Raw genomic sequence first — 25,354 nt, forward strand, 5'->3', positions numbered from 1 at the left:
GTAGTTGTTCCAATGCCTGGCAAGCAGTGGCCCTAGTAGACAGCATGGAAGTCTAAATGACAGATTTAAGCTTTATTACTTTAAAAAAAAAAATCTTTGCTGTAGTTTAAATCTGAAATGAACCCAAAGTCCCCAGGTTGAAGGCTTGCTTGCCAGTGCCTGGTGCTCTTGGGAGGCAGTAGGACCCAGTTAGGTCACTGGGGTGTGCCCTTGAAGGAGATGCGAGGCCCTGGCCCCATTCTGCCTCTCCTTGCTTCCTGGGCAGTATGCAGCGAGCAGGCCTTTTCCGACACACAGTGTATCACTGCATAGAGAAAAAAAACAAGAGCAGTCAAGCAGTATCATCTTTGTGGCTGAAGGGAAAGGTGACGACAGCGCTAATGCACAAAGCACTTCTGTTACTGGCTCTGTGGTGGTCATGATCTTTCTCAGGGGCCCTGCCTCTTCGGTTCTTGTCCCCTTTCCACTCAGACTTCACGAAAGCTGCGTCTTGCTGTTCCCGGAAATGGTCTCTATACTTGCAAACGTTGTTGCCTCTGGGTCCTGTCCCTCTGCTCCCTAGCAGATTCCTACTTGATCTTCAAGGTCCTGGACACATGTCTTTTCTGATTCCTTGCTCTTCAAAGTAGTCTGTGCCTTCCCAGTACACCATGTTCTACTGAGACAGACAGACACACAGAGAGAGATACAGACACACGGGAGAAGAGAGAAAGAGTAATATGTATTTCAATGGTCATACCACTAGCATCTGTGTCTTGTGTGATTTACATGCAACAAACATGTACAAATAGAAAACTTGACCAGAAGACACATCTTAACTGTTAAAAGCCTACTATAACTGCAAACCTCTTCCTTAAAAATTGAAAGAAAAATGTTGTTGTAGGATCAGACTTTATTCTTCTATTTGCCTGATTTATTATCTTGAAAATCTATTTTAATATGCCTTTGTAATTAAGTAGTATCTGCCCTTAACACACCTACAGTTAGGTAGGTATTGTGAAAATGTCAGTTTACTATGTTTTAGCGTGATACTCAGATCTGAAAAACAAGATATTTAATTATTCCACATGTCTAAAGTTTATTGCTCAATAATATCAGCACTAAATTTAAAGTTATGAATCTGTCATGTGCTAATATTATATGAGTATATTGTAATTCTGTCATGTATATGCTAATATATCTTTTAAGAAATTAGTGAGCTCCTCTCAGACCTAGTCTTCCTGAAGGGACCTACCAATTCTCATGATTTGTTTTGAAACTCAGATACATTTCTTTAGGTGATTTTTTTTTTCTTTTTTGGTGCCAGAGATCAAACCTGCTGAGGACATGCTCTTCCACTAGGCTGTAACAACTTACCCTCTGTGGGTGACTACCCTAAATATAAAAATTGAAGTTGCTGCCTGTGACAAGTGCTACAACAGGCAGAATTTGTTTTTTTTTTTTTTTTAGCCTTAAATATGGGACAAACATCGCTTTAAAAACGAAAGCAAAGTGTATTCCCAAGTACTGTGAGTACAGTGTGGTTAGAGCTTTGTAGTGTTTTAGAGCTAAATATAGAGATAAGAAGCAATCTTGAGACATATTTTCCTTGTTCCTCTTCTGCAGATAAAGCAATCAGGGACCACAGATATTACATAGTTTTCTGTAAACCATATAGCTGGTTTATCATAGAGAAGAAATCAGAAAGTTGATTTCCTGATGACAGTGACAGCAGTGTTAATTCTACTGCCATCCAAGAAGCTAGACATTCTCTCAGTGTCTCAGAGTAACAGAGAATATTTTCCTTTTGTCTTTGGAAATTAATCATTCCTGGTAAAATTGAGAATATACATTCAGACACACACACATACACACACACACACACACATATTTAGAATTTGGGTTTTTTTTTTAATTTTTTATTTATTACAATTTATTCACTTTGTATCCCAGCTGTAGCCCCCTTCCTCAGCCCCTCCCAACCCCACCCTCCTTCCCTCTTCTCCTCCCATGCCCCTTTCCCAGTCTACTGATAGGAAAGGTCCTCTTCCCCTTCCATCTGACCCTAGTCTATCAGGTCTCATCAGGACTGGCTGCATCCTTCTCCTCTGTGGCCTGGTAAGGCTGTTTCCCCCTCAAGGAGAGGTGATCAAAGAGCCAGCCACTGAGATCATGTCAGAGACAGTCCCTGTTCCCATTACTAGGGAACCCACTTGGAGACTGAGCTGCCATGGTCTACATCTGTGCAGGGGTTCTAAGTTATCGCCATGAATGGTCGTTGGCTGGAGTATCAGTCTCAGAAAAGACTCCTGTGCCAAGATTGTTTGGTTCTGTTACTCTCCTTGTGGAGCTCCAGTTGCCTCCAGGTCCTTCTATCTCCTCCTTCTTTCATAAGATTCCCTGAACTCTGCCCAAAGTTTGCCTATGAATCTAAGCATCTTCTTTAAGTCTTTCAGATACCCTCTGTGAGTAGGTTCTTGTCTTGTTCCTTGTTTTCACCTCTTCCAGTGTCTATCCCATTTGCCTTTCTGAATGAGGATTGAGCATCTTACTCAGGGTCCTCCTTCTTGTTTAGCTTCTTTAGGTGTACAAATTTTAGTATGATTATCCTATATTATATGTCTAATATCCACTTAAAAGTGAGTATATACCATGTGTGTTTTTCTGCTTCTGGGATACCTCACTCAGGATGAGTTCCCACCATTTGCCTGCAAATTTCATGATTTCCTTGTTCTTAACTGCTGAGTAGTATTCTATTGTGTAAATGTACATAATATTTGTATTCATTCCTCAACTGAGAGACATCTGATTGTTTCCAGATTCTGCCTATTATGAATAAAGCTGCTACAAACATGGTTGAGCAAATGTCCTTGTTGTATACTTGAGCATATTTTGGATATATGCCTATGAGTGGTATAGCTGGATCTTGAGGTAGCATTATTTCTGATTGTCTGATAAAGCTCCAGATTGATTTCCAACATGATTGTAAAAGTTTACATTCCCACCAGCAATGGAGGAGGATTTCCACTTCTCCACATCCTCTCCAGAATATGTTGTCACTTGAGTTTTTGATCTTAGCCATTCTGATGGGTGGAAAGTGAAATCTCAGGGTCGTTTTGATTTGCATTTCCCTGATGACTAAGGATGTTGAGCTTTTCTTTAAGTGTTTCTCTGCCATTCGACATTCCTCTATTGAGAATTCTCTGTTTAGCTCTGTACCCCATTTTTTTAATTGGATTGCTTGATTTGTTGTTGTTTAACTTCTTGAGTTCTTTATATATTCTGGATATTAGCCCTCTGTCAGATATAGGGTTGGTGAAGATCCTTTCCCAGTCTGTAAGCTGTCATTTTGTTCTGACAACGGTGTCCTTTGCTTTATAGAAGCTTTTCAGTTTCATGAGGTCCATTTATTGGTTGTTGATCTTAAAGCCTGTGCTGTTGGTGTTCTGTTCAGGAAGTTGTCTCCTGTGCCAATGAGTTCAAGGCTCTTCCCTACTTTTTCTTCTAACAGGTTATAGTGTGTCTGGTTTTATGTTGAGGTCTTTGATCCACTTGGACTTTAGTTTTGTGCAGGGTGATAAATATGGATCTATTTGCATTTTTCTACATGTAAATATCCAGTCAGACCAGCACCATTTGTTGATGATGCTATCTTTTTTCCATTTTGGCTCTGTCAAAAATCAGGTGTCCATAAGGGTGTGGGTTTATTTCTGGGTCTTCTATTTGATTCCATTGATCCACCAGCCTGTTTCTATGCCAGTACCATGCAGTTTTTATTACTGTTGCTCTATAGTACAGCTTGAGAACAGGGATGGAGATACCACCAGAAAATCTTTTCTTGTAGAGGATTGTTTTAGTGACTCTGGGTTTCTTGTTATTCCATATGAAATTGAGATTTTTTTTCTTTCAAGGTCTGGAAAGAATTGTGTTGGTATATTCATAATATATATTTTTCCTAGCCCTCAATATATAATGTCCATCTTTGATCCTAAGCTTTAACTTCAGCCTTCTAGGAAATAACTGCTCCAACTTCCATGACTTCCTCTGACTCTCTACTCGAAAGGTGGGAACTGGGCTGGTAATTTAGTTCCCTGATATAACACTTGCCTAGCATGTACCAGGCCCTGGGTTCCATCCTTAGCAAATCTTAAAAATATTGTTTTTAAATAATAAAATATATCTCCCAAAAAATTACAATAAATAATGTTTCCTGCAGATGCCTCCTAGAATCGCTTTCTCAACTGAAAGATTTTCCTGTAATGTTACTAAAAGTTTTTATTTTCAAGTTATTTATACACATTGAACTCAGCTTAATAATTTCTCTTCATGTTTTGAGAAGCTACATTATTTTAACTTTTTATTGTTTTATGTAATAAATTATGTTAATATTCAAAAAATAAATTTTAAAAAATTACTTAACTAAAAACACCAGTCCTTAACAAGTTAAAAAGGTTAGGAGACCAACAGATAAAATTGAACCTGAAGGTTAATGAAACAGCTCAGCAGGTAAAGGAGCTGACCACCAAGCCTGACAACTTGAGTTCCATCCCCAGGACTTACATAGCAGAAGATAAGAACCAGCTCCCACAAATTGTCCTCTGACCGCCCTTCCATACAGTCAACTTACATACATATATGCAAACTAAATAAATGTCTTTTTAATTAACCAGAGTTTAGGACAGTGTCTAACATATAAGAGTCACTTAATAATTATTCAGGCAAAGAGACAGTGTGGGGTGGTCTGTGAAACAGTAGATTCTAGCTATGTAAAAATTTTTTTCCAAATTTTATTTCACAAATTCTGTGGGTGTTTTTTGTTTTGTTTTGTTTTGTTTTGTTTTATTATTTACCATGCTGGGGAGCAAACGCAAGGCTTCAAGGCTTCATCATGCATGTTAGGAAAACACTCTACCACTGATCCATATGCCCAGCCCACAACTTCTTCATCTTTTCATATGTCATAACTTTTATTTTCTCTCATGTAAACTTCCCAATGTACATATTGACTCATCTTTTATCTATTTTTTAAATGTGATATTTTTAAATTTAATTCTTCACACATTCATTGTATAATCTCTGTATTTTGTGACACCCAGGAGCAAAGATAAAACCTCATATTCATATAGCTTCTGTTCTAGCAGAATAATTAATGTAAACACATTATAAATATTATAATAACATCACACATTAACTAATGTATGCATACAAGAAAACCTAGCATTTAGGATGTTTTTTTCAAACCCCAGGTTGAAATTATATATATGTGTTTATATATGTGTGTGTGTGTGTGTGTGTGTATATAGCAAGTGGTTCCCATGTGTTCTCCTCCCTTTTCCTCCACATTGCTCAAAGGACAACCAAGCAAATGATTAGTTTGGGTGAAAGAGGTGGTAGTTAAAAATGACTTTGCAGAGGATTATACAAGGATCTTCTACATATTGTTAAATTGTTATTCTGCATATATTAATTAACTGGTATAATTGTAGCACTTTCATATATGCATATCATATTTACCCCCATTACCTTTCTTTGTCCCTTTCCTCTTCCAAACTAGCTATACCCCCCCCTTAAACTTTTATGTTGTAGTCATTATCATCCTTCTTCTTCCTCTTCTTCTTCCTCTTCCCCCTCCCCCACTTTTTTTTATTTTGTGACCTAATCAGTTTACTTAGGATAACATACAGAAGCATGTGTGAGAGGTTATTTACAGGAGCTTAGGCAACTTACCAGTGGCCACAAAACTGAAGAAAATGCCTCTGCCTCCTCCAGTGAGCATTAACTATTTGTAGATCCTCAGGAGCATGGGGCCCTGTTAAGCATTCTCCATTTCATGATGAACATGTGTTTTCTTCACTTTATTTCAAAATGTTCTACAAGTATTAATATGTGCCCAGCGATATGCTAAAGGCTGAGTGTAATGAACAAGACTCCTGTCTTCATGTAGACTGTAGATCAGGGAAGAAAGGAAAACATTATAGTCGACCACTGTGGTCAGAGCTATAAGAAACAAGAGAGTAGTGTCAAGGTCACAGACTGAGGGATCTGAGGACCAGGTGGGAGGGCCCCTCACTAAGCAAACATTCTCTGTCCCAGTGCAGCAAAAATGGAAGAAAATAATGAAGAGGAATGCTGCAATTTTGACTAAAAAGAAATGACAATTGTTTTAAGATTTCCATTTGAAGGGGTCATGTGCAAAGGTTATATTTATCAAAAGTATCTAAACAAATGCTGATTTAATGTAAACTGAAAGGCAAGCACCTCTCCCTCTAACTCCAAGCAAGATCTTCAATGAGGCCCCTGGAATGCAGTAGTTTTCTTTAGTTATAAAGTATAAGTCCAATGTGAGATGAATTTATACATTTGAGATTGTCTTTTCTCTAAAACAAAATTCAGCTGGGCATGCTAGTGACCTGTAATACTATCACTAGGGAGGCTGGTGCAGGAGAGTTTCAAGTTCTGGGCCACTTTGTGCTTTGCAGAAAGACCTAGTCTCAAAAAATATAAAATACAATATAAAATAAGAAGAGCTGAGTTGTAGCTTAGTGGTAGAACATGAGTTCAGCATGCACAAGGCCCAAGACTGAATTTCTAGCACTGAAGATTAAATAAAGTCACTGAGCAGAGGGAAATGTTCACATATGCCTTGTCTGTATAGACACACTACCTTTAGTCTAAGAATAAAAACCATCTGTCTTGGGCTGGAGAGACAGATGGCTCAGCAGCTAAGAGCACTGGCTGTTCTTGCAGAGGATCTGGGTTTGATTCCCAGCACCCACATAACAGTTAACGTCTGTCTGTAACTCCAATTCTAGGGGATCCAATGCCCTCTGTTGGCAAACTCAGACATTAGGCACACATTGTGGTGCACAGATGCAGGCAAATTCATACAGAGAGAGAGAGAAAGAGAGAGAGAGAGATTTTATGAAAAAGTTCAAACACTTCAAAGAACAAAAAAGTATAAATCCTTTGGTTCTCATATTCAGCAACACTGATTGAGTACCACCAATGCTTGAGATATAAGTGAATGTGACACAGACTTTCCCCACAAGGAGCCTATCATCTAAGTAAAAGAGCCCATCATGTTGAGTGTCACATAGGCTAGTGCATGATGTACTACTAGGTATGAAAGCCAGATATTCCACAGTGGGAAAGCAGTGTACAAAGAATGCCCCTCAAGAAAGCTGACCAAGCCTGATGACCTGAGTTTAGTGACCTGAGTCACACCTGGTAGAAGGAGAGAACCTTCTACACATGTACTGTGGCACACACACTACTAAATAAATAAATATATTTTTTATTTTAAAATTCATTTTATTTTTTATGCTTTTCCTACATGTGTGTATGTGTGCCACATACATACCTGATGCCCAAAAAAGTAAAAAGAGATGGTCAGATCCCCTAGAGCTTGAGTTATTGACAGTTGTGAGCCACCAAATGGGTGCTGACAATCCAGGTCCTCTACAAGAACAAGTGCTCTTAACCGCTAAGCCAACTCTCCAGCACCCCCATTTTAAATTTAGTTTATTTTTTTTAAATATTTTTAAAACAACAACAAAGTGACTCCAAAGAAGCCTTACTCAAAGTGACATTTTACAAATAATATCAGAAGGGAAACAGGCAAATTTATTTGAGTTGAAAATCTATAAACAGATTATTTTTTATTTTATTTTTCCAGAAATGGGATGCAGGCCTTACCCATGCCAGGCAACTGTTCTGTCCTTAAATGGCAGCTCAGCTCACATAGATTAATTCCCACCTTAGGCATTACTAGTCTCTCTTAACTCTTTCCTTTGCATTCACACTTCCTCACCCCTTGAAAGCCAACAAAGATATTGTCTTTTCTGACAATTTCATTAAGGGATAATTCTTCAGAGTTAGGGGTAAGAACAACTTCCATCCATTAGATGTCCAAGTTCCCTGGTCTAATAGATGAAATAAATCACCATCGCTTCTTTACAACAGGAACAAATAGCTTACACAAACTGTCTGGGAACAGAGCCTATGTTCGTACAACTTGAACTTCTACATAGCTTCATGAAACACATACATGCTCCTGCCTTACCTTTGTGATGTGCAAAGGTTACCAAGATAAATAAGACAGAGTCCCTGTCTGTAGAACATTGTTCTGCAGAGGGATTAGAGGCATATAAAGCACAATTACAGTAGAGTGTGAACATTTCGGTCATTGAAGTGCTCAGAGTTGGTGGAATACTGAGAAGAAATAGCTGTGTTTGAAAGCCTTACAAAGAAGGAGACTTTGGATAGGGTTTTAAGGGATGGATAGGAAATGCTTCTCAATAACTTCATGTTTAAATGAATATGTATTCCTGTTTGCTAAACAGAGCCTTCCAATTTCCTAAAAAGATCATATGTTGCCATTTTAAACTGAAGAAGTAAATAATTTAATTTTCATTTGTCTATGCTACTGTTGTGAAATAAAAACATGAGCAAAGTGATAGAGAGAAAGCAGAAGCAGCGCGGGTGGAGAGAGAAGGACTCCTACTGTGGGAAACAAGGCTAAGAAGAGCACAATGCAGGGCCATAGTAATGATCCAATGATTCATCCTGTCATTCCTCTTCCTCTGTAGCCATCAGGTTTGGGCGGATGCCACAGGCCGAGAAGGAGAAGCTGTTGGCGGAGATCTCCAGTGATATCGACCAGCTGAACCCAGAGTCTGCTGATCTCCGGGCCCTGGCAAAGCATTTGTATGACTCATACATAAAGTCCTTCCCGCTGACCAAAGCCAAGGCGAGGGCGATCTTGACAGGAAAGACAACAGACAAATCAGTTAGTTCTCTTCTGCTCTCTTTATTGGGGGGGGAGGGGACAGGGGGATTGCTGGGGCTAGGGGTTATTTCCTTTGACTAAATGATTTGCCTTGGTACGCATGCATATGCAGAATATAGTTCAGCTGCGGGCTGTTAAAATCTAGTGGCAGGCCTAGTCCAAAACACAGGAAATGTCTTCAAATAGGATAAGTAAACATTGTTCTGAAAAAGGAGTAAGTCCTCCAAGCTGTAATTTAAAAAAAAAAAAAAATTTTGAGAGTAATACAAGAGCTCATAGGTCATCTCAACACTCATGAATGAATGTGAAGCCCTCTGGTCGCAACACATGTCTCAGTAGCCATAGGAGGCTGAGCAGGTGTGGAAAGAAGTTGGGTCCCACGTTTACCTTTCAAATTTTCCATAGTCATTTGTCCCAGGTTCAAAGTGGGCACAAAAGTACTTCCAGAATATCATGAGACCTATTTCCTTACATTAGTACTTAGCTTTATTCCTGGGAAACTGGAGGTTTTTATAGATATATAATGCACATTACAGATCTATACTGATATAGATAGATATTATTCATTATCCTATATAATAATTCATTATTTTATTTTATTTTTAAATTCTTTTTTAATTACACTTTATTCACTTTGTATCCCCCCTGTGGTTCTCTCCCTCCTCCCATCCCAATTGCTCCCTTCCTCCTCCCTCTGCACGCATGCCCCTCCCCAAGTCCACTGATAGGGGAGGTCTTCTTTTCCTACCTTCTGATCCTAGTCAGTTAGGTCTCATCAGGAGTGGCTGCATTGAATAATTCATTATTATATGCATAAATTCTACTTTCTGCAAGGATCTAAGCTGCCTATGCTACTCCAATGGAATTTTTATTTTATTTTATTTTGGTATTCTAAATACTGGATTGAATCCAAGGCTTCAAGCATGCTAGGTACCTGTGTGCTAGAGCTAAGCCACAACCCCCAGTTTCAAAAGGTTTCTTAGGTGCCTGGAGGTTCACTGAATGACATTGTTTAGAAAATTCATAATAGGTGAAAGTTATTGTTGAATCCAGTTTTCTAAGAAGCAGAAAGTTTCCAACATGAAGCTGAGAAGCCACATCCAAAGTACATTAAGATGAAACCTAGATGCTGTTACCCAGTCCACCATCAGCTGGGAGTGTGATCTGGATCCTGTTTCTGTCCTTCAGGTTTTACAGACAGGGTCTGGCTTTGATGATATGGTCTACAGAATGTCCCTAGGCAAATAAGAGCTGCAGGTCCCATGCAGAAGAGCTGGATTCAGCTCTTGAAAGACCTGTGTGTGGTCATTTACTTTTCATGGCCAGGAGAGTGAGGTGACTATTAGCTAGATATGTGTAACTCGATGTATATTCAGATTTTAGGGGGAAAAATTATCTCCTAATGTATTTTGATGATTGTCTCAGGTTCTTTCTTTCTTTTTAGTTAAATGACTTAGAGTGGAGTCAGCTAATAGTTGAGAAAAACCCACATGACAGTAAGAACAGTTGAGTTTCTCCCTGCAGGAGAGCTGATTGCTTCCTTCACAGCGGTGATACACGGGGCCTGGGCACTACAGTTCCCAAGTATTTCACACATTCTTTACATTCCAGCCACAGGGCTATTTGAAGGCTGCTATTGTTTACTATTACCTTCATTTAAGAAGGAACTGAGTGGAGAGGCACAACCACATAGGAAGCTGAAGGTTCTGACTTCTAGGTGGGAGCATTCTCAGCACGCTTCTCCTAGGACCACAGAACACTGAGTCGAGTCTATCCACTGAGTACAAAAAGCAGCTAGAGCAAAAGAAACACTAATGAAGATCTGTGTGTCACTAACTGACCACAGAGAAGAAACTTACTTCACTCACAGGTAGAAAAGTAAAGGAAGACTGCAGAGCCGCATGACCATAGAGAGTTAACACCTGAAGGCAAATTGCAACAGCTTGCCAGGAGCAGGTGCAGGAAGGAGGATTGGAGTCTGGGATCCACAGGATTAGGCACTGGGGAGGGGGTTGCTGAAAGGCAAGGAGTCCAATAGCAGCTGGGTCAATTTTACCTAGAGCCATTCATCTTGCAGGCTCTGGGTTCTTATAGCCTTACCTGAAATCCACGAAGGAAATCCTACCAATTTAGTACTGTGTCTGTGTGTGTGTGTGTGTGTGTGTGTCTGTCTGTCTGTGTCTGTGTGTGTATGTGTTTGTATGTGTGCCTGTGCGTCTGTGTGTGAGAGAAACTAGAGAAAGAAAAGGAATGGGGAGGAGACAGAGGGAGGGACAGAGGGACAGAGGGAGGCTAAAAGCCTGCCTACCCTAATAGGCAAGAATTTAAATGTATATAATGGGTGGCCAATGTACTCCTATCTTTGTTCTGAAAGACACAGAACCCAAACCAGTAGAAATCACTTGGAAACCTCATCCCAACTTTTTGGCTCTAAATCACTGAGTTAAAAATAAGATAATTGGAGGTCCTTTGTGAAACAAATAGCTATTAAGCTATTTTAAAGAAGGGGCTACAAAAGCTTGATTATAGACTTCTCAAGTTCAGAGGCCAAGGGTTGTCATTTTTCCCTATCTTATGTAGGCTTGTGCTTTTCCCATAATAGTTACTCAGACTATTTGTTTAATTGAGTTAAAGACTGTTGCTTATGCCCTTTGAAATTATGGACTTTCAACAGAGGGCTTTTCACTAGCCCAATATTTGTTCATCAAACTAGACATCATTAGCAATTGGATAGTGACAGAGTTGCCTCCAGTTAGGGTCTAGAAAAAGAAAAAGAGGTCCAGGCAAATATAAACAACCCATTCATGGATTATACAGAACTAAAATCAAATTGTTTGGCACTGTCCTCTCCTTATCTGGTGAAATCAGATTGAGCACCAATGGAAAGAAATAGTTCAGTAGAGAATATGGAAGAGAAACCCAAAATGTGATTTGCAGTGAGATTTGTTCTTTATCAGCATGGTCCTATTATTCATTTGATAGCATCTATCTCTGGGGTGTTATGTTATCTCTTGGCCAGGACTGTGAAAGCTAAGATTTGCATTGATAGGGAAAGTTTTGCTGAAGTGTGGCCTCTCGAGATGGTGGGGGATGTGAGAAAGTGGCTGAGGCCACGAGGAGAGAAGCTTAGGTCTCATTATACACCCAGCTTGCAGCTGATGTCATCAGCATCGGTTAGGCCAAGCCTGGGGGAGGCTGCTCAGCGTAGTGGATGACCAATTACCCAGAACCCTTGCAAAAGGAAATGGTCAGACTGAAGGGGCCATTCTTTACGGTTATCTCACTGCTTAATTTAACCACAGCCTGTTAGGAACCCACCAGCTGCTGCCCTCTCAGCATTTGCCTCCAGGCCAGGAGGGGCCACTCCCCCACCTAAGCTATACTTCCTTCTTCTATATCTTATTCCCTGAGGCAACTCACACCTTTCAAAACAGATAAATTAAACGTTCCTGCTCCCTTTCTATAAACTTTAACATTGTATCTTTGGGATAAGATACCAATAATTTTTCATCATTTTGCCTCCAAGAATATGGGTTAGGCATTCTAGTCTCCAGGTTAAGGAGGTGTGGGATAGAGTCACTAAAGAAATCTTAGGAGCAGTATACCTTTTTGACACCCTCTAACAGGGTGGAACCCATTCTCCCCACCACCTGCTTTCCCTCCGGTAGTTTGCTTCAGCCACAGCCCGTGCTGAAGAAATCCTGCTGATCTCTGAAACCCACAAATGTGCTGGAACTAGGGCCCCCATTTCTTGAAGGCAGTTTGATAACTGAATGGACTTTGGAAGTTCAGGATGTTTGACTATCACGCAGGTACAATGGTCACATGATCCCATGTTTGTTGATGAAAATAAACACTGGTTTTCAGAAACCATTCTCAGCATCATGGCTTGTCATAAAACAATAAATAGAAAAACCCTAAGTATGCCTGCCAACTATTCACTCCATATCTGAGTGATGCCTGGTGAAGTCCTGGCTGCATTCTATCTACAAATAAGAAATAAAGCTTCTTATTTGTACTGGGTTGGACTTTGGGTTCCAAAGCATCATGTTGTTTAAGACAGGCACACGTAAAGTCACTGTTCTTATAGCAACAAGGGCAAACTGGTGCCATCAGAAAAGTGGTTATTCTAAACAATATATGAAATACAAAACCACTGAATCATAAAGCACATGCAGAGTTGTATATTGCTGTGGAAACATTTCTGTGCCCATTTACATTTATGCTTTCTAAAATATACAGAGGCTATCACATCATACTGACTCAAATATGGGAAAGAGGTCTTTTTAAATCCTACACTTACAGCTAAACAAAGCATAGTCTCTCCCTTCATCTTCGAAGGAGACTGAATGAACTGGAATATCCTCCCCTGAAGAGGAAAGTATTGAGGGAGCCCTCAGAGACAGACTCAGCAACCCTGTAAGAATAAAGCAGAAAACAGTACTGCGTAATCTCCAAGGCTGCTGAAATTAGGCTCCTGGCATGGTTGATCCATCTATCAATGGTAATAAATGAAATTCTTTTATATCGAGAGTCATCAGTAATGGCTAATGATATGACAGATCTGAACGAATATTATTCTAGGTTTGGATGTCTAACTCAGTGGTAAAAGACTTGCCAGCATATCCAAGGCTCTTGGTGCCATTCCCAGTACCAAATAGTAACAATAATATTCAATACAGTTAAGAGGAAAGCACTTGGGCTTCTTTACTTATTTTTATTTTATTTATGTATTTTTTAGTTGTTGGATTGAGTTGGCCAGTACGTCTATTTATCTACTGAGTAACTGTTTGGCTCAAATTGAACAGTTTATTTAAGAGCTGTGGTTATGTGCTGGTTCATTTGAGTGTGAATAATTCTTATTAAGTTTTCATTTGTTGGTCTTAAATCACTAAACTACATGGAGACATCTGACAGTCTTTCTAACTTAACTTCTATCATGAACAGCAGTTGACTCTGGGAAATATTATTAAAAGGCACTGCCTGAGGACCTCAGCACAGAAGAGCTTGGGTTTTAAAGTCCTGATTCTTTCCAGAAAAAGTGATTTTATTGAAAAGGGTTTAAGCCATGGAGAAAGAATTAGAAAAGAGACAGGAAGATGTACTAGTCTAGTTAGGGCTTGCACTAGAGAACTCTTTAACTTTGTAGAGTATCTCAGCTTTCAGTTTCTTCATACTTAGAAAGTAATGATGTGTGCTTTCAGAAGAGCTTTTCAGTTCCATGAATCCCATGTTTTTCACCAAACAAAACTGAAACACAGGAAAAAGAATAGAAAGGAAGTTGAGGAAACCAATGTACTTTGGGGCTAGCATTCACTAAATGTAGTTCGTAGAGGACAAGATGTATGCATAACACTTTGAAAGCCAAGAAACACAAGAAGGCAGGAATAAAACTTAAAAGATAGGCTCTAAGAATGTAGTGCTGTTCTTTGTAAAATCTAAATATCTAGAGAGGCACATGAAATGCAGCCCATATTTTCCCAAGCCAGGTTTTTGTTGCTGGTTTGGTTTAATTTAGAAACAGGGTCTCATGTAGCCCAGGCTGACCTAGAATTCATTATGTAGTCAAGGATGAACTTAAGCTCCAGATTCTCCTGTCTTTACCTCCGAAATGGTGTGATTATGAACAAGCAGTACCATGCCTAGCCTCCATCTCAGCTGTAATTCTGCACTGTTGTCATTGTGTGATTTTCTGTGAGTAGGTCAACTACTATGCAGATATGTATGTGCCTAACTAGAGAGATCACCCAGAATCACCTGTGCTGTGTTAGTTGATCTATCTAATTTATCTCCTTAAATGGGTTGTTTTATTAGTCAAAAGGAATTTAGTGCTTTGTGTATAATACCTTTCATGACTTACATATTAACATGCAAATGGATTATTGAGAGGCACATCCACACAGCATTACAGGCTATGATTAGCCTTTATGAACCCCAAGTTCAATCCCTAGTTCTAAAGGAAGAGAAGAAGCAAGGGTAGAAGGGTCCTTCTGTGACCAGCAAAGCTTGAGCATCAGAAACATTCCCAGAGTCTTGGCCGCTATTCAGAGAGCAATTTGCTCTCATCATTTGCATATTTTTCTTAGACTATGTATGCATTTTGTGCCCCCCCCCAAAAAGAGTAGATGAGCCCCTGAACATATCTAGTTGTAGTTTTCTTTTCTGCTAAGTAAGGATATCTAGCCACTTGATGCTGTTTCTGAAGGCAAACACATTGTAAACTAGAAATAGAAAAATCATTGAGTCAAATTTTGAAAACAACTTGACTCCTCCTACAAATGGCATGTCAGCAGAAGACGCTATATAAGCTAATCCAAAACACTAGGGCTCACTGAGCTTTGTACAAAAATGTGGTCAAAGATGAACAGTTTGTTTTATGTGGAATACTGTACCAAAGGAAGGCTGTTAGTGCCTCAGTAATCAGGCAAGGCATGACTTTCTTAGTAGGTCTGAACAGGAGCAAGTCTTGGTGAAATGTACAAGTTGTGCCAAAGTGGATAGTTGCAGTATCAGAACTGGTAAGCTGGTGGCATGGGAATTTTTTTATTTATTTATTTATTTTTTTTTTTTTTTTTTACAGTTTGACAGATCCACACAGAAGCATAATCTAGGCAAAGTCAAAAAAAAAAAAAAAAAAAAAACCAGCATGCTAACAATATAACTAGGAAAAACAAGAAAATAGCCACTGATGTTCATTTGCATGTCAAGACCCAGTACTCTCTGCCAGCTCCCCACTTTTTCAGAAATGCCATAAATGCTGGGAGGGATTTAAACAAACAAACAAAAAAAGCAAAACTGTCCTGGTTTGCCATGATGGTGGGGGTGCTGGCTCTTTTCTCTGTCCTTGAGTATTTACTGCCAGGATATCCTGACCAACACTGATTGCCAAGGGGTTAAAGTCACATTGTTGTTAAATTGGGAGAAAAAATTAGCAGGATTTGGTGCCCTATGTTCAGCCATCCCAGAGTTTCAAAAACAGGAACCTGGAGCTTTCTATGAGGGGCAGGGGAAGTGAAGGAGAATCACAAGGGTGATGGACCAGGGCAGAGTTCCAGCTAAATCGCTTACTTGGAGGTGAAAGACTCTGATGCATATGCTCGGTGCCAAGAACCCACATGACTGAGCAGAAGCTCACCCGAAAGCTGAAGGGGCACATCTGGGTACAGTCTTCCTGAGTGTGAAGACATACTTTACTGTATTGGTTCTATGCTTGTATTTTCCATCCCTGGGGATGGAATTCAGAGCCTTGAGCATTCCAGGCAAGTACTGTAGTGGGAACCATATGCCTGGCTGAGGTGATGGTTTTATGGTCATGTTATCTGTCGTCCAGTGTGTTTGGTTGAACTACTTTCTTTGTTGTCCACACTGATATTCTCATCATAGTAAAGCAAGTCAAAGGACTAGGAATGTGACATGCATGGAACCCTGTACTTAATCCCAGGCAAAGCATGAATCAGGTGTGGTGGTACATGCCTGTGTAATCTCAGCACTTGGGAGGTGGAGGCAGGAGGATCAGAAGTTCAAGACCATCCTCTAGTACATATCAAGTTTAAGGCCAGCCTAGGTACATGAGACCTAAAAATGTTTAAGTTTTTACATTTTGTTAATAGAAACTATAATACATCATAAACCACTTGGAGCACGGTAGAAGAGGAAGAGACAGGAAGAAGGAAAACATTTCCTCTAGGTTCTGTAAAATCATCTTCATCTGTTCAAATTTTTCTCAGTGTTAGAACCTGACCTTCATGGATAACACAGAACATTTTAATTGATATAATTGACTGTGCCTTTCTTTATCCTCTTCTTACTAATGATGCCAATTGTGAAGACTTGGGGTAAACCAAAGCAGGATGTCTGAGAAACAGTGAGCATTATTTGCTCGTAATTGTCTTGAAGAATCAAAAGCAGCTCCTCAGGTCCCTGAGTCCTCAGGTCTCTCTTCTCTGAGGCGTGATGAGCATTATGGTGGAAGTGAATTGAGGGCAGCAATATTTCTAGAGTCACCCAACTCTGAAGCATTTGTACAGTGTGTGTATTTGGAAATCCGCTGAGAGGCTAAGAGTCCTTAGTGTGGAACAGACTGAACTTGGTGAAAATCAGGGACTCTTATCTGCAGAAGTCCATAAGTAATCGCTGGCCAGAACATCTTGAAGCTGGCTACCATTGCCACTTATGCAACCTCCATCCTGCCATTTAGAAAAGCTCAAAAGAAATTGCTTTTAGTACATCAGGGAGTTTGTGATCATGTGTCACATACATCACACACACACATACACACACACACTGCCACCACACATACTAGAAATACAAGTAGAATCTCCTCTAAAAATGAAACAGAAACCTCCCAATTTGGTCAACTCTCCAGCAGTGGTGTTGCATGCTTTTAATCCCAGCACTCAGGAGGCAGAGGCAGGTGGATCTCTGAGTTTGAGGCCAGCCTGGTCTACCATGCAAGTTACAGCACAGCCAGGGCTACACGGAGAACCCTTGTCTCAAAAAATAAAAACAAGGCAAAGAAAAACAAACAAACAAAAAAATCTTGAGACTTTGGAAGGGTGAATGACTTTCCCTAAGTCAAATAATTAACTAGCCCTCACACAGCAGCTAACAAGGCCCACAACCCTCATAACCCTAGTTTTAGGGGATCTGACATACTGTTCTGACCTATGCAAGCACTAGACACATGTCTGGTACACTTACATGCATACAGGTCAACACCCACACACCTAAGATAAAATAAGTAAGTCTTTGTGGGCAGGAAACTTAACCATATAAGCAAAACCAGGACCCAGATAGCCTCAGTTTTTATTCTAATGTTCAGATATATAATAATAAGAGTGAGGTTAGCTCTTTCTAGGGTTGAGTGCATGTAATAAGTGCAAAGTATTCCTTCCTTTTAGTTCATCAGCCTTGAGAATTTCATAATGACCATAGTCCTTGACTGTACAAAAAGGAGGGGGGTAGAGTGCCTTTGAAAAGCAGCCTGTTGCAAACATGAGTAATTGATGCATTCATTTATTTGTTAGCTGATCCTTAAAACCAGATATATTAAAATGTAAGTTCAGGGTTGGGGGCTGCAGCTCAGTGTAGAGCGCTGCTTAGCACACATGTGACTCTGTGGTTCGGTCTTCAAAACTAAAAAAATAAAAAGCCTAAAACCATTTTTATTTTACCACTTTTTATAGTGTTTTACCCACAGGCCTACTACAGCTGCTTTTTCTAAAACAGATGGCTCCCAGAGCATTAAAACAGAAAGAAAGAAAAGGACATTTTCTTGGCTCATTTTTTTTAATCTGCTTTGAGTGCTTTTTTTTTTTTGTAGTGAAATATATTTTATATGCACACTGTGTTTCCTTTGTGGTCTGAGTAAATTTAATCTAAGGCTGCAAGATCAGTTTATGTTCAAGTAGGTCTTTTCAATTATAAGTTGCTTTAATTATTTTTTGTTTAAAAAAAAAGGCTAAATTTGTATTCTCCGTAAATTCAAGAAAAACAACAGACTTTGTTTTTGTCATTTTAGCCAGTCCTAGGGTAGCATAATTGTGGTATAAGTTGAAAGAAAATAAGAACAAAGCTGATGAAATGTTTAGCCACAGCAGATCATAACGATGAATAGAGAGAGCCCTTTCTTCTTATTAAGTCCCTTCATCTTTCACAGTTTTACTCAGCAAAGCAAATACATATACAAAGTAGTCTTTGGAACTAGGGTGGTGCTCTCACCAACTCAGCTTCTTTCCTCTTTCTCATTTGCAGCCATTTGTCATCTACGACATGAATTCCTTAATGATGGGAGAAGATAAAATCAAGTTCAAACATATCACCCCCCTGCAGGAGCAGAGCAAAGAGGTGGCCATCCGCATTTTTCAAGGGTGCCAGTTTCGGTCTGTGGAAGCTGTGCAAGAAATCACAGAATATGCCAAAAATATCCCTGGTTTCATTAACCTTGACTTAAATGACCAAGTGACTTTGCTCAAGTATGGTGTCCATGAGATCATCTACACAATGCTGGCCTCTCTGATGAATAAAGATGGAGTTCTCATATCAGAGGGCCAAGGATTCATGACCAGGGAGTTCCTCAAAAGCCTGCGGAAGCCCTTTGGTGACTTTATGGAGCCCAAGTTTGAGTTTGCTGTGAAGTTCAACGCACTGGAACTAGATGACAGTGACTTGGCCATATTTATAGCTGTCATTATTCTCAGTGGAGGTAAGATTCATCTTTTAATTTTTGTCAAAGAAGGATGGAGGTAGAATTGGTGGTGGGATTGCATTTCCTTAGTGCTCTGTGCTCCTTTTTACTGACTATATTTGTTATGTAGAACATGCCAATGACACGGTGCCATAAGCATGTCACTCCCCAAGCTGAATACCATAGGCTTGCAGAGTGAAGGCTATGGGGATCCCAGGCTTCTTGCTTTTATTCATCACACTATTTTTTTCCCAGCCAAATCCGAATCATGAAGGACAAATGCCCTTTACTTTTTTCATGTTTCTTTTTCCCTCTTCTTTCCCAAAAGACCAATCTGGTCTTCAGTTCATTTTAGTAATGACGCATGTAACTTAGTCTTGATGATGCTCCTGTGGTATACAGCAGGCAATGCTGTGAGATCTTGGCCCAGTCAATGCTCCCACCCACCTTTCCTGATGTCCTGCATCAGGAATCAGGGAATGTGCATTGGCTAAACTCCATCTTCTCTCTTGTATGGTTTCTTCTGGTGTCTTCTTTTTTATGTCTTTGTAAGGCACTTGGCTGTAATTACAAGTATAGTGTGAACCCAAGAGCACACCACAGAGAAAGAAGTTGAGCTACTTGGCAGTTTGTTGAAATTTTGGCCTTGCAAATACATGATCTAACTAACCCAAAAGACATGTTTTATACCAAATGTTACTTTCAGTGGCTTCTCTCTCTCTCTTGTTTTCGAGTAAGTACAGCTTTCTGCTTTCATCTCTACCTACAAAAAATTTCTTTGAGCCAGATGTGATAGTGCACACTTGGAATCCCAGCTGAGGCAAGAGGATCTTGAGTTGGTAGCCAGCTTGAGCTACTTTACCTTAAAACAAACAAACAAATAAACAAAACTTTGCCTTTTAAATGATGAGTTCTTGCATTGGAAATGACTTTAATTGTACTTTCTGTGTAAACTGTGCAGCAATCTATTTGTGAAACTTCACCTGTGGGGAAGGGGAATCTCTGTTAGTGTAAAGGTATATTACTGCTTCGTATAAAGAGCATGATCCAGTGGTTAGTTTTGTGCAGTTGAGAGCAGATGCTTCAAGTGAGGTGCATAGTAACTATAAAGGGCACTAAAAGCCAATACCAAGTAGGTACTGCTAATGCCAGGCAGCAGTCTGAGTACTTCCTACCCATTAAATCTGCACGACAGCTACATGAGGTGAGTGCCGCCTTCTTCTTCTTCTTCTTCTTCTTCTTCTCCTCCTCCTCCTCCTCCTCCTCCTCCTCCTCCTCCTCCTCCTTCTTCTTCTTCTTCTATTCTTTTCTTTTTTTAGTGAGGAAGGCAAAGCACTGGAAGGTATGTGCCCTTGCCCACAATGATGTGACCAGTGTAAGATGCAGCCAGGGATCCAGGCATAATGGTACATATCTTTAATCCCAACACTCCAAAGACAGGGGCAGAGTAGGCAGATCTCTATGAATCCAAGGCTTGTCTGATCTATAGAGTTCCTGGCCAACCAGGCACATGCCTTCCAGAAAGGAAAAACATAGAAATAAGAGGCTTTAATCCAGAAAACACAGTTCTGCCCCTATCCATTCTTAACAAGAATGATTATCTCTTCAGCCCCTCAGAAGCTTGTCATTTTTTTTTAATGATTTTGGAAATAATTGCATTAGGCAAAGACCAACTGACCCATTGTGAGCTGTTCTAGAATCATGCTGAAGCTTTTGTTCTGGTGAAGGCACTTAAGAGCTTGATCAAGCTGGGGAAATGGTGAGCTCTTGTGTAAGAGCAAGGATCATAGTTGAGGTGAGGGGGCTTAGAGGGCCCAAATAGAAAGATTACAGGTAGAGGTAGCAATTTGACCCAACTGGGGGGAGGGGGATTTGCTGGGGAAATAGGTGTTGTTACCCACTAAACACTGCTGACCTGTTGATTTGGTTGTTAGATTTGAACTGTGTTTAACAACTCCTTGTGTACTCAGCTCTTGCAGCCAGCTCTTTGAAAGAGATGACCTAGTTCTCAAAGTCTCTGTCTCCTCTGAGCTGGAGCAAGAAATGGAATAAAAAGAACAGCAGTACTTCAGAGCCAAAGCTTAGCACTTCTAAACAGCAGTTAGTCAGACTCCCATTGGATCCTGGCAGTGCACCCGTGTCTTTATCCTCACAGACAGAAAACTGAGGGTCATGGAATCAGATTTGTACAAAATCTGGTACCTATTGAACAGTCAGTAGTAGGTCTGGGCTAAAAGCCAAATATCCTTTCGCCATGATAGCCCTGTCCCCTCTGCTTCCTTGCTAGAGGACTACAGTTTACTCTGCAGCTGGTAGCTGCAACCCACGCTCCCACCCGCACCTTCCTTCCTTAAGGCTTGAGCCTGGAAGCCAGGGAGCGCTTCCTTGTAATTCTAGCAATAGCTTCTGTTGCACCCTCTAGTCTTACTGCTGGGGTAGGTGGCGTCGAGAGTAATAAAATTATGTCCAGCAAGGAGATGTTTGCAACTGGCGCCACAGACCCATGCCAGCCTTGCTAGTAAGCAAGCTTTCAAGCCCTGCCTCATGGCCAATGCCAAGCGTGAAGCTCAGGAAATCTGGCAAACTCCAGGACACTCCACTGGATGTTTTGCTTCCTTGAGTGTGTGCTGTGTGGTAAAGAAAAACCTAGGAGGGTCCAGCTGGAACTCTCCAACAGGAAAAAAGCTCTTGTTAATTCAGAACAGCTTGGAATCCATTTCGATTCGTCCCAAACTTTTAAGATATGAGGGAGGATATCCACTGGATTTTACAATGTATTTTTCAAGGCAAATTGCCCACACTGTCTTGAGTGACAGAGAAACTGTAACTCTCCCTACAGCAGCAACAGATGGCAAGTCATCAGCCTCCTCACTGACCATCTAGAGTCTGGCTTGTGTCAGCCACCTACAGAGTGTCCCTGCCCTTTCCAGCAGACCCAGCAATGTTCCTTCTTTAAAGCAGCTCTGGATGACTGTTTTGGTGTGACAGGCTTTTTCTTGCGGGAGGGGTAGAAGGAGGTTATGTTCCCATAGTTATACATTTGCCCATCAAAGACTTGATATTCTTTGTCAGTTTGACCTTGTTCTGTCAAATCAATAGCTTGGGGCCCTTTGGCTTCATCATGGACCATGGCCAGTGGATACACTTTTTAATTCATTGGATTTAAAATAGAATCAAAGCACAACACCTGGAATAAGTTGATAGATGCTTATAATATTTAAAATGGCAACAGTAGCTCCTATTTGTTGAATATCCTAAAGATCTAGAACATGTGTTCAATTCCTAGTCTTTTATCTCTTTTCTGAAGTGCTATGCAGCCTATAACCCAGTTTGCAGATGGAGAAAATGGAATTTCAGAGAGATCAAGTCACTTGCCTATACCCACAGAGCTAATTGATAGGGCCAAAGTTCAGACGCTTTAGTATAGCCAGGCTGGTGCCAGGGGTGTAGCTTGGTGAAAGAGCCCACATTGAGTAGAACTGGGTTTAATACCCAGCCCTGCAATCATCATCATCATGCACTTCCCTGTGAAAGTCTGTTACCTTTTGAGTAATTGAGGTAAATAAGGATGGTCTTAGAGTTCTTTCAAAGCTATCAAAAATAGCTATTTCTATACTGCCCACAAATATTATAATCAAGAATGTTCATACATTACTACTAATATCCAATGCCCTTCTTAAAGTATAATTTTAACTAGCTAGCAAGCAATTTACCCCTGTGAGCCATCTTCCCAAACCTCTTGCTTGGCTTTGAAAGTGCTAGGGAAAGGCCCAGGGCTGATGATAAGCAAGTGCCATAGTTCTTACATCTATCATATAGTGAGCTCATGGACACAATAGTTTGTAAAGCTTCCCACAAACATAGACAGTAAACTCCAAATGGCTCAGTAAATATGTTTCCACTTAACTGGACATCATTCTATATACCAGGTCATAAGAGAGATAAATGGTTACAAAGGAAAGTTGTAAGAGTAGGCTGGGAGGAGGAGGGGCATTTTTTTAGTCAGTGAAATGCTTGTTCTGCAAGCATGAGGACCTGAGTTCAGTGCTCCAGCACCCATGTAAAAAGCCTCCTGCTGTGGCTTGTGAGTATAAAACCAGCACTGGAGATGCAAAGGCAGGAAGATCCCTGTGCCTTGCTGGCCAGCTGTACTAGCTGAACCATCAAGCTCCACATTCAGTGAGAAACCCTTTCTCAAAAAATAAGGCAGAGAGTGCGGAAGATGCAGAGTGTCAGCCTTCGACCTCCATATAGATGTGCACAGGGGCTGGGGTGTGCTAGGGTGGGGCGCAAACATCCTATCCAGTGTTTTCATTTGTCAACCTCTAGAAAAACAACTGAGCAGAGGGACAGTTAATCCACATTGGTCAAGCAGATAGATATTTGCTCAGAATATCATTCAGCAGCTCAGAACCCAGTGACCCACTGCAGATCACTTCAGGCAGAAGGGTCACCAGGTTTGGGAGTGTCCCTCTACCACTGTTACCCTTCAGTTGTTCCTCAGTTACCCTTGAGTCCTTGAGTACATATGTCATGCTTCCATTTTCCTAGAGAGATTTCTCTAAGTCACAGTGGGCACTATAGCACATTTCTCTGGAAAAGCAGGGTGTACGTGTCTCATAGGAGCCCCACAATAGTCACGCTCTGACTCTACTCAGCCAACGGCCTTTGTATCCTCTTTAGTCTGTGAACATCTCTGATGGCAATTAAGTGAAAAACAGACAAAAAGTCCAAACTACTTTGAAACTTAGATATTTAAAATAAGTATAAGTAGCAATAGGCCAACTTTTTTTTTCTTTTTTGCGTGTTTGGTAGTCCTGGGGATTGAACGTACGGTCTCATGCATGCTGAGCACAGGCCTCCCCACTGAGTTACGGCCTCCGCATTATGCCAGCTTCCTACTTCTTCTATGCCAGCTAAATATGTAACTTCCTTCCCCATTGAGAAAGTTGTTTCTCCAACTCTTCTTCAGATATTGAAAATAAACTGGGACATCTAATTTCTATTAAAGATTGACAGCCAGGGTCATCGTGTCTCCTGTCCCCCATCAGGTGATAGCTGTGTCACAGAGTAACTAGCTGGTTTAGTAAGGACTGCCATATCCAAAGGCTCCTACCTACTCTGTGGATAAGGCAACCCCTGTGTGTGAGAGTGGCAGAATGGCTTTGAATAATGACTCAATTTGAGCTATCTAGAAATGTCCCACTAGTTCTCTGTTTTCATAACCTCATGCACTTGGTAAGATCAGGGTGAAGTATATTTATGAGTTTGCAACTGGCACCCAAACACTAAAAACCAGAGAAGTGGGGGCAAGGATGAGGTAATGGGGGAAACAGTGAAACATCTCAGAGCAACCACACAGATAGACATATATGTGAGAGTATATGTACAGGCTTTTGTTTGTACACGATAGAAGACCCCTTATCTGTAACTGCACCAGAAATAAAACTTCCTCCTCCACCCAGGCTGGGTAGGCCACCATCATCTCAGGACTGAGCAAACAGTGGCATCTGAGACAGACATGGGATTGAAAGTTGAACTGCTGAGTCATTCCTGTCCACACTGGCAGTCTTGGAAGAGGCTCCTTAGCCAGCCACGGGTGGCTTTTCAGAGCACTTTATCATTTTGGACTCTTAAAATGTGTGTTTAAACTCTGGGTGACCCTAGGCAGCGTTCCAGATAGGCACCATTCGGCTACAAGTGGAAAAGAGTGAACCCGGGATCCTCAGGTCACCTAACAGGGAGGCTGGACTCAGGGGTGTAAGGTGCCATGCTACCCAAAAGAAACTTCCCATATAGTACAGCAGCTCTGGAGAGGTCAGAGAGAAAGCTCCAGAGTCACACACAAGACTCTGAAAAGCCCTGCTCCCCCACTTCCTAGATGTGCGGTTGCAGCAATTATTTACCTCCCTGGGCCTTAACTTCCTTATCAGCTCCCCAAGCAAGTGAAATAGCATTATATGAAGCTTCTGGCATTATGCCTAGGACACTGCTATGCACACAGTGAATGCTAATTTCCCCTTTCTCCTGTGTGATATCATTTAAAGTAGCTCCACTTCTTCCTGCCAGTCAAATGGCTTAAAATTCTGCCAACCGTCCTTAAAATCCCTTCCTACAATATAAATACCCCTAGGGAGCTCTCAGCTAATCCCTTTATCAGCTATCACTTTAAGGGGATTAGTTGCAGATTGAGAACAAAACCCAAAGGGAAAGAGATACAGAGGAGGAGGAGCCAAAGAAGGAGGATCAAAAACCCCTACTCCTGGGCCCCAAAGGAGATAGGGGAAGCTAGGACTGTGGATCCCCCCTCCCAGAATTCCCTTGACTTTGCAGGAAACTAAGGTGTTCAGAAAGTCATACCTACTTGTTGTTGTTGTTGTTGTTGTTGTTCGTTTGTTTGG

General features: G+C 40.8%; 1 protein-coding gene across 7 annotated transcripts in view; it reads left to right on the plus strand.

Moving 5' to 3' along the window:
• Pparg (peroxisome proliferator activated receptor gamma) overlaps positions 1–25,354 on the plus strand; it is a 129,843-nt gene that overhangs the window by 94,998 nt on the left and 9,491 nt on the right. For 6 of the 7 annotated variants that reach the window (XM_060383968.1, XM_060383967.1, XM_060383969.1 and 3 more), the window contains 2 exons: positions 8,568–8,767; positions 18,521–18,971. In XM_060383968.1, coding sequence (XP_060239951.1) covers positions 8,568–8,767; positions 18,521–18,971 — 651 coding nt within the window. The remainder of the gene's footprint in view (positions 1–8,567; positions 8,768–18,520; positions 18,972–25,354) is intronic. The other variant, XM_060383972.1, reaches the window with a different exon arrangement.

This window comes from Meriones unguiculatus, chromosome 5 (genome assembly GCF_030254825.1).
Source record: "Meriones unguiculatus strain TT.TT164.6M chromosome 5, Bangor_MerUng_6.1, whole genome shotgun sequence".
Lineage (NCBI taxonomy): Eukaryota > Metazoa > Chordata > Mammalia > Rodentia > Muridae > Meriones > Meriones unguiculatus.